The 14440-nt window shown below is 40.5% G+C and overlaps 1 protein-coding gene across 1 annotated transcript in view; it reads left to right on the top strand.

Annotated features, from left to right (window-relative positions):
- The window catches only part of DNAJC13 (DnaJ heat shock protein family (Hsp40) member C13), a gene marked incomplete in the record, with an annotated part of 3140357 nt that overhangs the window by 975090 nt on the left and 2150827 nt on the right, over positions 1–14440 (top strand). Inside the window, 2 exon segments of the mRNA XM_044066722.1 lie at positions 6114–6269; positions 6554–6610. Coding sequence (XP_043922657.1) covers positions 6114–6269; positions 6554–6610 — 213 coding nt within the window.

Raw genomic sequence — 14440 nt, 5'->3', positions numbered from 1 at the left:
TCTCTCTACTGCCTTATTATTTTACTACCTTTACTCACTTGGCCTGATTGTTCCACTAGTAGTAAGGGCCAGGTATCCCCAGTGAAGACATGAGTACTGTAGCCTATTAAATCCTCCTCGGTCCATACCCCCCCCCCTTCCCGGCAAGAGTCAGTTGGAGGAGAGTACGCCAGCTTTCAGGTGTAATGGAGCATTCTATTGCTCCTCTCCACCCTGCAGTGGCTGATTTAAGCTCCAATAGCAAAAACAAGCCAACACAAAATCACAGTGTCAAAAATTGTAATAATAGAGTTTTCGGATAAAATCCTTTATCAGTATGACAAATCAAAATACGAACACATTTAAATATCAACCATTAAATAATCACATGATACCACACAGCCAATAAAATCCAAAATATTATTAAAACATTATCGCAAGCACATTTGCTTAAATTTAAAACGGGTTTTATAGAAATCATTTTGTTTAAGCCAGGGGGGCGATCAGCATTCAGAAGTAATATCCATTTGTATTTTTTCATCTCTAATCTATTATTTAAATCACCACTCCTTGCAGATCTCAAAACTAAAACCCTAAAAGTAAAATAATGACCATCCCCACACTCCTTAAAGTGCTGAGCTAGTGCATTAGTCATAACTCCCCTATTAATATCAGATTTGTGCTCTACCATTCTCTCCCTCAGCTTTCTGGTAGATTTACCTACATAAAATGCTGGACATATTTTGCAAGTGGCAAGATGAACAATATTACTCGTATTACAATTAGCATAACAGCTAATCTTGTACATCTTATTCGTAACAGGATGTGTAAAACCTACATCTTTATTTATATTCTTACAACTTGAACAATTGTAACGTGGTACAGTTCCCGAATTACATGATAGTGTCCTCATCTGTTGGGTGAAATCTTTAAAATAGTCGTTTCTTAAGGTTAGGGCAATTCTTATAAGAAAAATTAGGGAAGTTGGTAATATGTTTGGCAAGTTCAGGTAAAGAATATAAAATATATCAATTTCTTCTAGTAATAGCTTCTACATCCTTACTAGCTCAAGTAAAAGTAGTGACCTAATATATTCTGTCACTCCTATCCCTGGAAACTGAACAGTGCGAATCCACAGAAAAGTCAGCTTTCCCACTAAAAGTTCTGTCATTTAAAACATCCTGATAAATTGCCTCTAAAAAGGTTTTATCGTAACCTCTGTCAATAAACTCTTCCTTTACTTCAAGCATTATGTAATTCGGGAACTGTACCATGTTATAATTGTTCACGTTGTTAAGAATGTAAATAAAGATGTAAGTTTTACACATCCTGTTACGAATAAGATAAGATTAGCTGTTATGCTGTAATATGAGTAATATTGTTCATCTTACCACTTGCAAAATATGTCCAGCATTTTATGTAGGTAAATCCACCAGAAAGCTGAAGGAGAGAATGGTAGAGCACAAATCTGATATTAATAGGAGAGTTACGACTGATGCACTAGTTCAGCACTTTAAGGAGTGTGGGGATGGTCATTATTTTACTTTTAGGGTTTTGGATATAGTTTTGAGATCAGCAAGGGGTGGTGATTTAAATAGATGAGAAATGGAGGAATACGAATGGATATTACTTTTGAATGCTGATCGCCACTCCCCCCTGGCTTTAAAATGATTTCTATAAAACCTGTTTTGAAATTTAAGCTAATGTGCTTGAGATGTTTTAATAATGTTTTGGATTTTATTGGCTGTGTGGTATCATGCGATTATTTAATGGTTGATATTTAAATGTGTTCTTATTTTGATTTGTCATACTGATGAAGGTTTTTATCCAAAAGCTCTATTAACATTTTTGACGCTGTGATTTCATGTTGATTTGTTTTTCTGTTTGAGTCCATTTTCTCCTTTACTACATACTGCAGTTGTGGTTTTTGGTCACGTTTGTTCCTCTACAGTCCGTGAGTGGCAATTTTGTAAGAATTTTTTTTTTTTTTTTTACAAAAAAAAATTTTTCCACACAGCCTGGATATGTCTGCTCTGAAAATGAGTGCTTTGTTACATGCTCGGTCTGATCCTTTGCTTGGACATTTTGGTGCTGCAATGGACTCGACTGGGGTCTTGCAGAAAGAGACTGACAGTTTACATCAGAAAATGTCACTTCTTGAATACAAGGTAAAAAAGAACTTACAGTTTCAATGCTATAGTTTTTTGGCTTATCTTGAGCTGAAAGTGGTGCCATGTGGTTTACGCATTCTTAAAATGCCTTCCTATAAGAGTGCTTATCCTGTATTGTTGAAGTGGCAGGAGCTCAGTATGAGTTTGGACTATATGTCCTTAACGAATAATTTTTTTTATGGATGTTGAGCAAGAACTACCAACTGATATAATCTGAATGGAGAATGAATTGTTAACTTTCCATATTTTACTGATTTTACAAATGAGTATGGTTTGATGCTCGAACGTTTCTGTGCTTATAATAATAAGCTTCAACGACAAAAGCAACATAAACTAGAGACATTGCTGATTTTTGTTCTGGCCATGTTTTTTCTTGGCCAAAGGAGAAAGTGGATAATAATGTACCATCTAATGCTAAAAATAATCAGCATCACCAGAATGGTAAACCTTCCATTAATGATCTGGATGAATTTCCACCAATAATTAACAATGTAGTTGCTGCTAATGAGAATGCTTCTAATTTACAATTTAATGAAGCTGTGTCAACTTTGGAGGCAGCCTAACAACTCAAGAATGGAATCAACAATGCACATCTGCTTCCGTTGTTATGAAAACTTTATAATACCGGCTCTAGGGATTTTCAGAGAGTCTCCATGGTAATCAATCCCAAATTACCAGAAGAGGTCATTACACAACAGAGGGGGCGTTCCCAAGGAAGATCACAAGCAAGAATGAGAGAAACCAGCTATCTTGGCTGCCCGCAAACTCGCAGCAGTGCGAAATGCTAGAGGCTGCAAATTTTGGTTTGGTGGTGAATCTAAGTTCTCATGTGTTTACTGAATCTGAGATTTCCGTTTTGAACAAAGGTATTACATTTATTCCATCAAGAACTGATACATTGAGTAATGTTTTAACTGATTTGAAGATATTTTGTCAGACTTTGAATTTGAAGTAAATTTTTGGTAATTCTTCAGATACTGGTTCAGTTTTGAACAAAAGGTCTAGTACCGATTAGTCATCCTGTAATAACTGCATTTGGTGAGATTTGTGAGAGAGAGAGAGATTCGTGACCTGTTTCAACAGCAGCCCTCACATAAGTTGTATAATTTAACATTAAATAAGTATAAAGCTTTATAGGTTCATAGGTAGATACTAGGCTATCTGCCCTAGGACATTTATAAGCCTAGCCAGAGTGTATTTGGCTTCCACCTCCCTATTAGATTAGCCTACTGTGCCTCTGTGAAGTAGGTCACAGAAGGTACCCTTTTAAGATAAGTTTACTTATGCCTCTGTCTAGCAGGGACACAGAAGAGATCCCAGGGGTGAATTTGCGATTTCCCATCCATGCGTCCAGATTTCGCTTGAAGAGGGTCAGCGAGGGGCTATATGAGTTGGAAATGAATTTTAGTATAATAATAAAAGAAGCTGACGGGGGGTGGGGTGCTGTTGTCCTTATGGACCGAAATAATTATTTTACTCAAGTTAACAATATATTGAATGATGCTAATGCTTTTGTACAGGTTAATGCTGTTGATGTAAGGAAATGTATACATAATGTGAACTTATTGGTTTATGAATTACACATTAATGATGATATCTCTCTAGATTTGTTTCATTATTTCAGTGTTGCTTGTCCTGTTGTATCAAGGCTTTATGGCCTGCCAAAAATTCATAAATCCTTGCAACCCCCCCCCCCCGAATGAATTAACTAGAATTGTTGCAATTTGTTCAATTTTTAAATTCAACTACTGATTTCCTAAAGTTTAAAGTAACTTATTCACAACAAAAAATCAATTTTCTGGATGTTGAATTATTTATTAACAATAATGTGTACAATAGATGTGTCGGCTAAATACTAGGAATGATCTTTGTTCTACCCAGATGCTTGAAGTAAAGTAGAGTTTATTGACAGAGGTTACGATAAAACCTTTTTAGAGGCAATTTATTGAGATGTTTAAAATGAGAGGAATTCTAGTGGGAAACCTTACTTTTCCATGGATTCACACTGTTCGGTTTCCAGGTGTAGGAATGACAGAAAATTATATTATGTCACTACTTTTACTAGATCTAGTAAGGATTTAGAAGGTATTTGAAGGAATTGGTGTATTTTATATTCTTTACCTGAACTTACCAAACATGTTACCAACTTTCCTAGTTTTTCTTATAAGAATTGCCCTAACTTTAAGAAACGACTATGTAATAAAGATTTCACCCAACAGATGACATTATCATGTAATTCGGGAACTGTACCACATTATAATTGTTAAGTTGTAAGAATATAAATAAAGATGTAAGTTTTACACATGCTGTTGCGAATAAGACATACAAGATTAGCTGTTATGCTAATTGTAATACGAGTAATGTTGTTTATCTTGCCACTTGCAAAACATGTCTAGCATTTTATTGGAGTAAATCTATCAGAAAGGTGAAGGAGAAAATGGTAGAGCACAAATCTGATATTAATAGAGTTATGACTAATTTTATTTATTTATTTAGTTTTTTACATTTGTTGACTGGGATAGTCCGACTGGATGCATATCCATTTTCAGCGGAGGCCCGGAGAGAAAAGCTCCAAGGGTAAGCAGATACAGCATTACATAATACCAGCATTACATATTACAAACAGATTATTTACAGAGATTACATAAGTAAGCAAGTTAAACAAGTTCCACAGGTTAAGGTTAGTCCTGAGCACAAGTCAGGATTAAATTAAATTACACAGTAAACTGGTTAACAGATTTTTACACATTCGACTAATGCACTAGCTCAGCACTTTAAGGAGTGTGTGAGGATGGTCATTATTTTACTTTTAGGGTTTTGGGTATAGTTGTGAGATCTGCAAGGGCTGGTGATTTAAGCAATAGATTAGAGATGAAGGAATACGAATGGATATTACTTTTGAATGCTGATCACCCCCCTGGCTTAAACAAAATGATTTCTATAAAACCTTTTTTGAAATTTAAGCAAATGTGCTTGAGATGATGTTTTAATAATATTTTGGATTGTATTGGCTGTGTGCTATCATGTGATTATTTAATGGTTGATATTTAAATGTGTTCTTATTTTGATTTGTCATACTGATGAAGATTTTATCTGATAGCTCTGTAATTAAAATTTTTGTCGCTGTGATTTCACGTTGGTTTGTTTTTGCTATTTGAGTTACTACGTACTGCAATTGTGGTTTTTGATTTAAGCTCCACTAAGCTTTGGCTTCTATGGAAAGCTTGTCTCCACACACTGACTTTCCCAGCTGCTACGCATGCACAGAGACACAATGTGTGTGCTTCGGAGGTCCATGCTGAGTTAGTGCAACACCTAGTGCTCCTTCTAGTTGTCAGACAAGTGATGAGCTGGTACTGCTTCCTTCCCACCAGGATAAGTTGACCATCAGCAGCAGCAGCTGCTTGCTGCTGCCCTCCCCTCCCAAGTCTTCCATCACCTTAGCTGCAAATCAGTTTTGTGTTCTCTGGGTTATTTTCAGGACTTCACCCCCTTTGGTCTACATTTCAGCATTGCTTTTAACTTCAACCTTCTTCCCTCAGATCCTTCATATAGGATGAGGTTTATTCAAAGCAGTGTGGCTCTTGTGGTTGGCAGAATAGTGCATTTGCTGTTTCTTTGATATGCACTGTGAATTTTCAGAATTGGTATATCATGATTCTCTGTCATATCCAACAGACACTGGTATTCATTAGCCCAGGTTACTGAAAGCATAAGCATAATAACTAAAATGTGACAATTATTAAATACAAATAAATTGCGGAGCTTGCATTACAAGCACGTTTTCTTATAACTTTCTGCCTCCTGTGACCCTCTGTGCGTGTATGATAAAGTTTGCATTGCATTATAGGTGTGCTCATTTGATAGAGATACTTGGAAGCAAACAAAAATAACTTTGATTTTTTTTTCTCTCTGGAAAGTAGGTATTGTTTAGTTTATTTACTGTAGCTTTTTTTTTTGTAGGGTTATGGGACAGGTGCCCTTGTCATTAGTTCGCTTCTGGATTTTCTTACTTTTTCCCTCTGTGCACCTTACAGTGAAACGACAGAAGGACAGCAGTTTGATATGTTGTTGGAAATGGTAGCTTTAAATGGGAGAACTTTGTTTAAACTTTTTCAGGTAAGACTTCAGAATATGTCTATACATACGTCAATATTCCAATGGTTGGTTGAAATTAGAATGTTGCAACAGATGCTGAAGTTCGTATCTGATTTATTTTTCTTGTTTTGGCAGTACATTGTCTTTAAACAGTAATCTTTTCTATTCTCTTTATACAGTCACTGGATTAAAGAGAGGTGTCTGCATGTGTTACCTTTGAGAAAGTGAAATGAATTGTATATCCAGGTGTTGAAAAAGCAGTGCATCAGACTTAAATTTAGCTTTGGTTTTGTATTTCTTGACAGCACCCATCCATGGCTATTGTAAAAGGAGCTGGACTGGTTATGAAGGCTCTCATAGAGGTAAGAAACAAAGTAGTAATTCAAACCCAATATACTTGTTAGCATTACAAGTGTAGTTGCTAGGAATGGTTATGCATCTTTGCTATAAGTAGTAAAGCTAAATAAGAAAAAATGAAAATTCTGTAACTGTATCTTTAGTAAATGTCTCCGTTCTAATTTGCTTTGGTTTTATTGTTCACGTGTTTAAGTCCATCAAAAAATGATCTTATAGGTTCAGTTGTCAAGTTTGCAGTTTGCTGGCCTTCAGAAAGTAGCACCTTGTTGATATTTTCTAATTTCAGATAGGTGTAGCAGGATTGTTTTGGAAGGAAGTTGACTAATTCCTTCAGATTGTGCGGGGAAGTTCATTCTGTAATCTAGAAAATGAGTTGCAAAATGTCTACATTTTAGGTACCTCAGTTCAGTAGTTTGTCCGTCCAGTGGTGCATTTGAGGTGTAAGCTTGCAAATTTAACTTAACTTCTGCCTCCCTGCAAGGCAATGTCTGTCTTTTAAGAAACAGAATATGATGCCATTTCTGAAGTCTTTCTGAATAGTTTAATGTCCTTCCATTTCACTGTTGCAGTATTCCTTTCAATAGGAATCCCCTGCCAAGGGTGGCTTGACATCTGGCCAGTATACCATTTAGGTTGCTAAGGATATGCTGTACGTCACACATCATCCCCGCATGCAGCATAGGGTATGAAGGTGACATCAGACGTACCTTCCTCAGAACGTCTTTGCCATCAGTCAGAACGCCATCTTTGATTGTCTATCTGAATACTTACTTTGTGTGTTGGTTTATCAAGCCGTTTTCAGATAAGTGCTCTGTTGGGGTTTTATTCTTATTTTTTTTACCTTGTAAGGTTCATGCAAAGTGATGAATGAGTTGTCTTTAATCAGTCTGTTCTTTTCCCACTTTTTCCCCTTCTGACTAAGGGTGGTTGAGTCTCTATCTTCATTAAGAACAGGCACACCTCCAGACTGATTTGCCAGCATGACACACTGGAACTACTCCAGGAGCAACTGACAGTTGGCAAGACACTCATCCAAGCTATAGCCAGCTATAGACCGCCCTCCATGACTCAGGACACCCACTCCTCCTCCTACCTGGACCTACTTAACTCCATCGAGGTACCCCTGACACCCTGATCCTTGGTGACTTCAACTACCCCACCATAGACTGGGTGAACTATTCCTGCACTAATGCACTCACCCAATGATTCCTTCACTTCATCAGTTCTAAAGCACTAGACCAGCTTGTCTCATCCACCACAAGGGGAGATAACATTCTGGACTTGTTCTCACCAACATAGGTGATCACTGCACCACTCCCATAGTATGTTCTTCCATGGTAAGATCAGATAATCGGTCTGTCTCATTCATAGTTTCTACCCCCCCAGCCATAACCAGGCTAAAAAACTTCTCAGAAGCGGAGTACAACATTGTAAGGGAGGGTATCGGTAGCTTAACACCACCACCACCCCCCTCAGAGGATGCAGACAACAATGGTGAACAGTACACCAATGCAGTATACAAGCACCTGTACAATTGTATGGACTTGGCCATACCCAACAGAACTAAAACCTGCTCCTTATGGAAACATAAACCTTGTCTGGTGGTCATCTTCTATCAACAGGCTTTACAACAAAAGGTAGAAACTGTTGTCCAAGGGCAAAAAGGAACAAATTCCAAATTGTAAAAACTCCATCCTTAGCCTCCCCAAGCAAATTAGATCACTAGTGAAAACCTCCAAAGCCAATTATGAATTGAAACTAGCCTCCAAAACAAAGGGAAATGACAAAGCCTTCTTCAGTTATGTCAGGAACTTCGATGGCAAAGCCGAGGTTTGTTCCAAATTAGTACATAACAGTACTTGCACTGATACTGTTGACTTAGCCAACCTGCTAACAGATAGGTTCTGTGCAAACTTCACCTCCCTGCCCCTCAAAGGCCCATTCAACATCCCCGATACTTGTCCCAAGCACCTCACATCTCCATAGATCATGTGTTAAAGGCCGTATCCAAGGTAATGAACACAGCTTCCATGGGAGCTGATAGTATCCCAGCCTGTATTCTGCACCATCTCCAACAAGAACTAGCTTCATCACTGAGTACCCTGTTCAACCACAGTCTAAGTACGGGCTTAATTCTAGCAGAGTGGAGAATTGCCACTGTCATCCCTTTGCACAAAGGTGGTGCCACTACTGACCCTGGAAACTATCACCTCATTAGCTCGACAAGTTTGATCTGTAAAGCCATGGAGCATATTATAATGGATCTCATAAACAAGGACATAGGCAATCTCCAAGGACTTGACCCCACCCAGTGTGAATTCGTCAAGGACAGATCTTGCCTAGTGAACCTGATTGACTTCTCTGAGGCTATCACCAAGGCTCTGGATGAGGGAAAGTCAGTGCATACAGCTTACCTTGACTTGGTCAAGGCCTTTGACACAATCCCCCACTTGGGCATCATCGAAAAGCTAACAAAACTTGGTGTAAATCCCTATCTCATCAGGTGGTTGGCCAACTGGCTCACAGATAGGACCCACAAGGTCAAAATATGTGCCTCCACCTCCGACAGCAGACCTGTCACTAGTTGTTCACCAGGGATCTGTCCCAGGTGTTTGACATCTACTTCTCAGAGGTCCAGGAAAAGAGAAAAGGCCTGTGGCTGTCCAAGTTTGCAGACGACTGTAAGTTAGGTGCTTTCCTTGACTCCCCAAATGATGTTGACATACTGAAAGAGGGTCTCACAGCAACAAATGACTGGTGCCAAAGTCATGGCCTCAAGTGAAATGCAAAAAAAGTATTATACCATGTGGCAAAAAAACCTGGCCCCTACTGGTTACCACATCAACGGTAACCCCCTAAGCACACAACCTGTGGTGAGAGACCTGGGTACTCAGATGGACAACAATCTCACTTTCGACCATCATGTAGCGGCAGTGGTCAGAAAAGCCTTTTACTTGGTTCATCTCATAAGTAAAGGGATTGCATCCAGGAAAAAAGGAGGTTATTACCTCTCTGTACTTCTCCCCCATTAGGCCAATAATTGAGTATAATGCCCCATTTGGTATGTACCTCTCTAAACATCTGCACCAACTGGAAAGGCCACAGAAATACCTCACAAATAAATCCATGGCGTCCAACACCTGTCCTATGCAGACAGGCTCAAATCACTATCAGTCTGCTCGGTATTGTACAAATTCCTCAGAGGTGATTTGTATTTTGCCTACAAGGCAGTCTCGGACCCTGCCTTACTAGAGATGCTGCATATCCATTAGTCTAACTCCTCCCACATTACCTGCTTGAAAGGCCTAAATCTAATATGCAACATGAACAAAACCTGCTGGAGAGACAGGTTTGTCTCCCAGGGGCTGCCCCGTCTCTTGAGTAGACTTCCCATACATGTCAAACAGAGTACCTCACTGACCCTCTTCAAGCGCAACCTTGATGAGTGGATGGGAAACCACAAATTTGTCTTAGGGGTTCCAGCTGTTTCTCTCATTGACAGGGGTGACAGGTGCTCACTGAGGTTTCTTTTTTGGGGTAAACTCTAGGGTAAGTTTGTAAGGGCCCCAAGGCCATTAGCCTAGTAACCTCCTATGAACCAGTGAGCCTATGATCCTATGCATCTATGAAGGGAATAGTTACCGGCCTAAAAGTAAATGTATTTCAGGATGACAGGCAACATGGATTTACAGTTAATCAAGCATATCTTTCTAGTTCCTTTTTGACTTTGTGCCTGTTGATTATCAAGCCATTCCAAAATTGACTCAGATCATTTGCTGCTTTGTATGAGGGACTAGACCCAGGTACCATATGGGATTAGTGGCACCCAAAACAGCCATAATACAAGTAGCCATGGGTGTTGCTTGTACCCTTTCCAGCATCTTGGCAATTGATTTGCTATCATAGCCCTAATTGTACCCCTGGGGGGGCAAGTGACCTGGTTTACTGTGGGAACCCACTATGCATTCCCTCTTGAGAGATTTTTAAAGTCTACCTCCAAACAACACCATGTTGTGGCAAAACCCCATCTTCCCAGGATGCTATATGTGATTCCACCCTTCCCACATGGAATTGTAGCAGCTTGTATCTCTGCTGTGTCCCTCCATCCCTCCCAGAATGGGTCTGCCCGCCTTCCTCTACCAGTGCTGATATAAGCCTGAGCCGTTAATTGTTGGGTCACCTGTGCCATAATCAAGGCTTTATCCCTCTATGCTACCAGTGCTTAAGCTGACCAGACCTGATCTACAACAAGTATAACAAAGTCACTAGTGCACAACAGATGGACTCCTTAGCATCAGACATATTCCTGGATGTCATCAGAGGTCTTGACAGTTGTCCGATTAGTGGCTGAAAGCAAAGTTAAAAAATTAGGGAACCCAGGAAATGTATATATGTGGAGAAGCACATAAGCACAGTCGTAGAACTCAGGGATTATAATGAAAGTCAGAAAAAATAATGACCAGTGTGGTAGCAAAGGGTCAGTGCTTGAGATGGTCGTCATCAGAATACATATTTTTGAAGCTGTGGCTCTGTAGTTGAAGGCTACTGTTTACCAATGATATTAATCTAGGACTGACAGAGAATATAGGGAAGGCAATTGCAGTCTGAGTTCAAGTTTGTTAAATGGCCAGAGATGTGGAAGCTGAGTTTCAATGTTAAGAAATGCAATGTTTGGTGCCACGAAAGAAAGAAATAATCTGATGAAAAAAATCAAATACTATGACTCATATGAGATCATGTAGGAAGCTACATAGGCTAACTGAATCCCAAAGTTCATTACTGAGATGTTGATGTTCTTCATTCCACATTGCTGCAGTCCTAACTATTGGGTAGTCCGCTGTCCCAGTCGGCCCGAATACCAAAGTATATGGCTGGCGTCAAGGCGCATTAGACTGGCGCCAGTGCGTCAGGGTACTAATGCGCATGACCGACGTCATATCCTCAGTCTTTTTTGCCGCATGGTCCGATGCAGAAGCAGTTTTGCGAGTGCAGGTTGGCGTTCTGAAAGTTTCTGAAGTCAGAGTTTCAGACCGAGTCAAAGTTGGCTAAGTACCCCGTTGAATATTTTGGTTTTTTGCCTCGGTATTTAACGGATGTCAGAAAAAGTGAATAACTGTATTTCTTGTGGGAAACAGATACCTCATAGGGATTACCATACTTTGTGTATACCTTGTTTAGGGCCTGAGCACGACGTTGTTGGATGCCGCTCTTGTGCTAGATTTAACAAACGCACTATTAAGAGAAGGTTAGACTGTGCCAGGTTAGTTTTTGGGAAGCGTTGTAATTATAAAATGCCGCCGGATGCTCCGACGCCGCCAAAAAGCGCAAGGATAAAGCAACAAAGCCTAGAGTGGAAGAACCGACCGTCCCGGACGTCGGTTCTTTAGAAGGCTCAGTGGAGCCGGAGGTTCTGCCAGGAGTTTCTTTGGAGTCTCAGGGAGAGACTTTACTGTTACAGGATGTGTCCTCTCAGGAAGTAGGCCAGGCTGAAGGGGCTTCTCAGGTGGCTGTTCTTCCCTCTCTTCCTAAGGTGGTTAGAGCCTCCCCTTCTGTTTCCAAGGCTTCTTTGAGAGGCAGGCCAAGTTTAACTTCAGTGGGGGTTTCTCCTAGTGCGGGTCTTTGCCAAAGAAACATATGCTTAAAATGGCAGAGGAATTGATTACTATGATTAGAGGTTGTATGCCCCCTCCTGATAAGAGGCGAAGGGTGGAACCTGACTTTGACAGTATTGAGCAGTGTTGGAGGCTTCTGAGTCTTGCTGAAGACTTGCAGGAGTATCCTCCTTATTCTGATTCTGATGTGGATGATTCTACTCCTTCAGCTCTCCTCCTGAGGATTTTTCATTTTCAGAGACTCTGCATTCCATGAGGGAGCATTTTAAATGGGAAGGTCAAGATTTGGATTCCAGGAAGAGGCTTAGGGAATTCTTGTTTTACCCCAGCATAGGCCTTTAGCTATACCTCCTGTTTTGAATGTGGTGGAAGATGTTTTGCAGAGGCTTCCTGAATCCTGATTCTTTGCCTCCTGCCCCAGTTAAACCGGATAGGTACTATAGGTGCCTGAAGCTCATAAGTATCTTTTAAGAGTCCTAGGGCAGACCCGAAACTGTCTCTCAGGGCCTAAAGGTGTGAAGGCTTCTGTTGTTAAAAATCCTGTTCCTCCTGATAAAGAGGCAAGGGCTTTGGATAGATGGGGAAAGAAAGTGTATACTTCTTCCACTTTAGCCATGAGGGTGTTGAATTGTCAGTTTCACATGTTAAAATATCAGAATTATCTCCTTTCACAATTGAAGTCTAAGGTGGATGCTCTGGCAGAAGGTATTGAGTGTAAAGAGTTGCAGGATTTAGTTCATGTGTCTGAACAGGTGGGTAAGCATTCCTTGCAGTGTGGTTTTGATGCTGTGCAGGCCTCCTCGAGGGTGGCTGCCACTGGTTCTGTTCTTCGTGAGGCACGCCTGGGTGAGGGATCAGAATTTAGCTGAGCATGTTAAGACAAGGATTTTGGATGCTCCTTTACAGTCTGATGTGTTGTTTGGTTCGCCTGTGGAAGCAGTTTTAAAGAAAATGGAGGACAAGGCTAAGTCTATGCAAACTGTTAAGGATTTTTGCAGGTGCAGCCTCCCAAGTTTAGTAGAAATTGGCCTTCTAAGGGATGGACATATCCTGCTTATGATTCCCAGTCTAGAGGTAGGTCTAGCCGTGGTAGCAGGCTCAAGGTTCTTTTAGGCCTAGAACAGGGAGTTCACCTGCTCAGACTTCTGGTGAGGGCAGGGGTCAGTCCTTAAACAGACCCAATGACCTACCTTTTCAGCTGCCAGTACATTCGCCTGGCAGCACCTTTGGGAGGAAGGCTGGCTCTTTCAAAGAAAATTGGGATTTAATTACCCAAGACAGATGGGTTTTGGATATCATTCACCACGGTTACAGGTTTTATTTCCATACCTTGCCTCCTTTCAAAGGCATGCCAGACATTCCTCCTCTACAAAGAAAAGAGGCTCACAAGCAAATTTCTCTGTTGCTCCAAATAGGGGCCATTCAGCCAGTTCCTGTGCCAGAAAGGGGCCTAGGATTTTACTCTCGCTGTTCCTAGAAGAAGGGGAACACGTGGAGACCAATTTTGGATTTATCTATCCTCAACACTTATCTGGACATTCAAGTTCAAAATGTTGACGTTACAACAGCTTTTACCTCTGCTGGGCAAAGATCACTGGATGGTAACTTTAGATCTCAAGGAAGCTTACCTTCATGTGCCTATCAGACTAAGTTGCAGGAAGTATCTGAGCTGGAGATTCTCATTATCAGTTCTCTGCATTGCCTTTGGCTTATCCACTGCCCAGAGTATTCACAAAGGTTCTGGCTCCAGTGATAGCTTACTTCAGGCTAAAAGGAATACAAATCTATCCTTACTTGGACTGCCTGATTCTGGCTCAAGAAAAGGAAGACCTTTTACAGCATTTGGAATATGTGATAGCAGTGCTAAGATGCCTAGGGTATTCTGTGAGCGAAATAAAGTCCAGTCTAGTACCCTCTCAAGACATGTGCTTTCTGGGTGTGAGACTGAATACAGCATCCCAGATGGCCTTTTAACCCCGGACAAACAAAAGAATCTTTCCAGTTACTTCCATCAACTATCTCTTCAGTCCGGCTGACTGCAAGGACAGTCCTTCAAGCCTTAGGGTTCATGGCATCTTGTATTCTGGTGCTTCCCAATGCCAAACTGCATATGAGGAAGCTGCAATGGTATCTCAAAATGTATGGACACAGCACTGCCAGGATTTGGACACTGTCATTCAAATAATACCTTGCATTCAAAAGGAATTTTTGTGGTGGGCTCAG

The sequence above is a fragment of the Protopterus annectens genome, chromosome 3.part1 (genome assembly GCF_019279795.1).
Source record: "Protopterus annectens isolate FY-2018-M chromosome 3.part1, PAN1.0, whole genome shotgun sequence".
Classification (NCBI taxonomy): Eukaryota; Metazoa; Chordata; order Ceratodontiformes; family Protopteridae; genus Protopterus; species Protopterus annectens.
The sequence above is the reverse complement of the archived record's forward strand: the minus strand, read 5'-3'. Positions and strand labels throughout refer to the sequence as shown.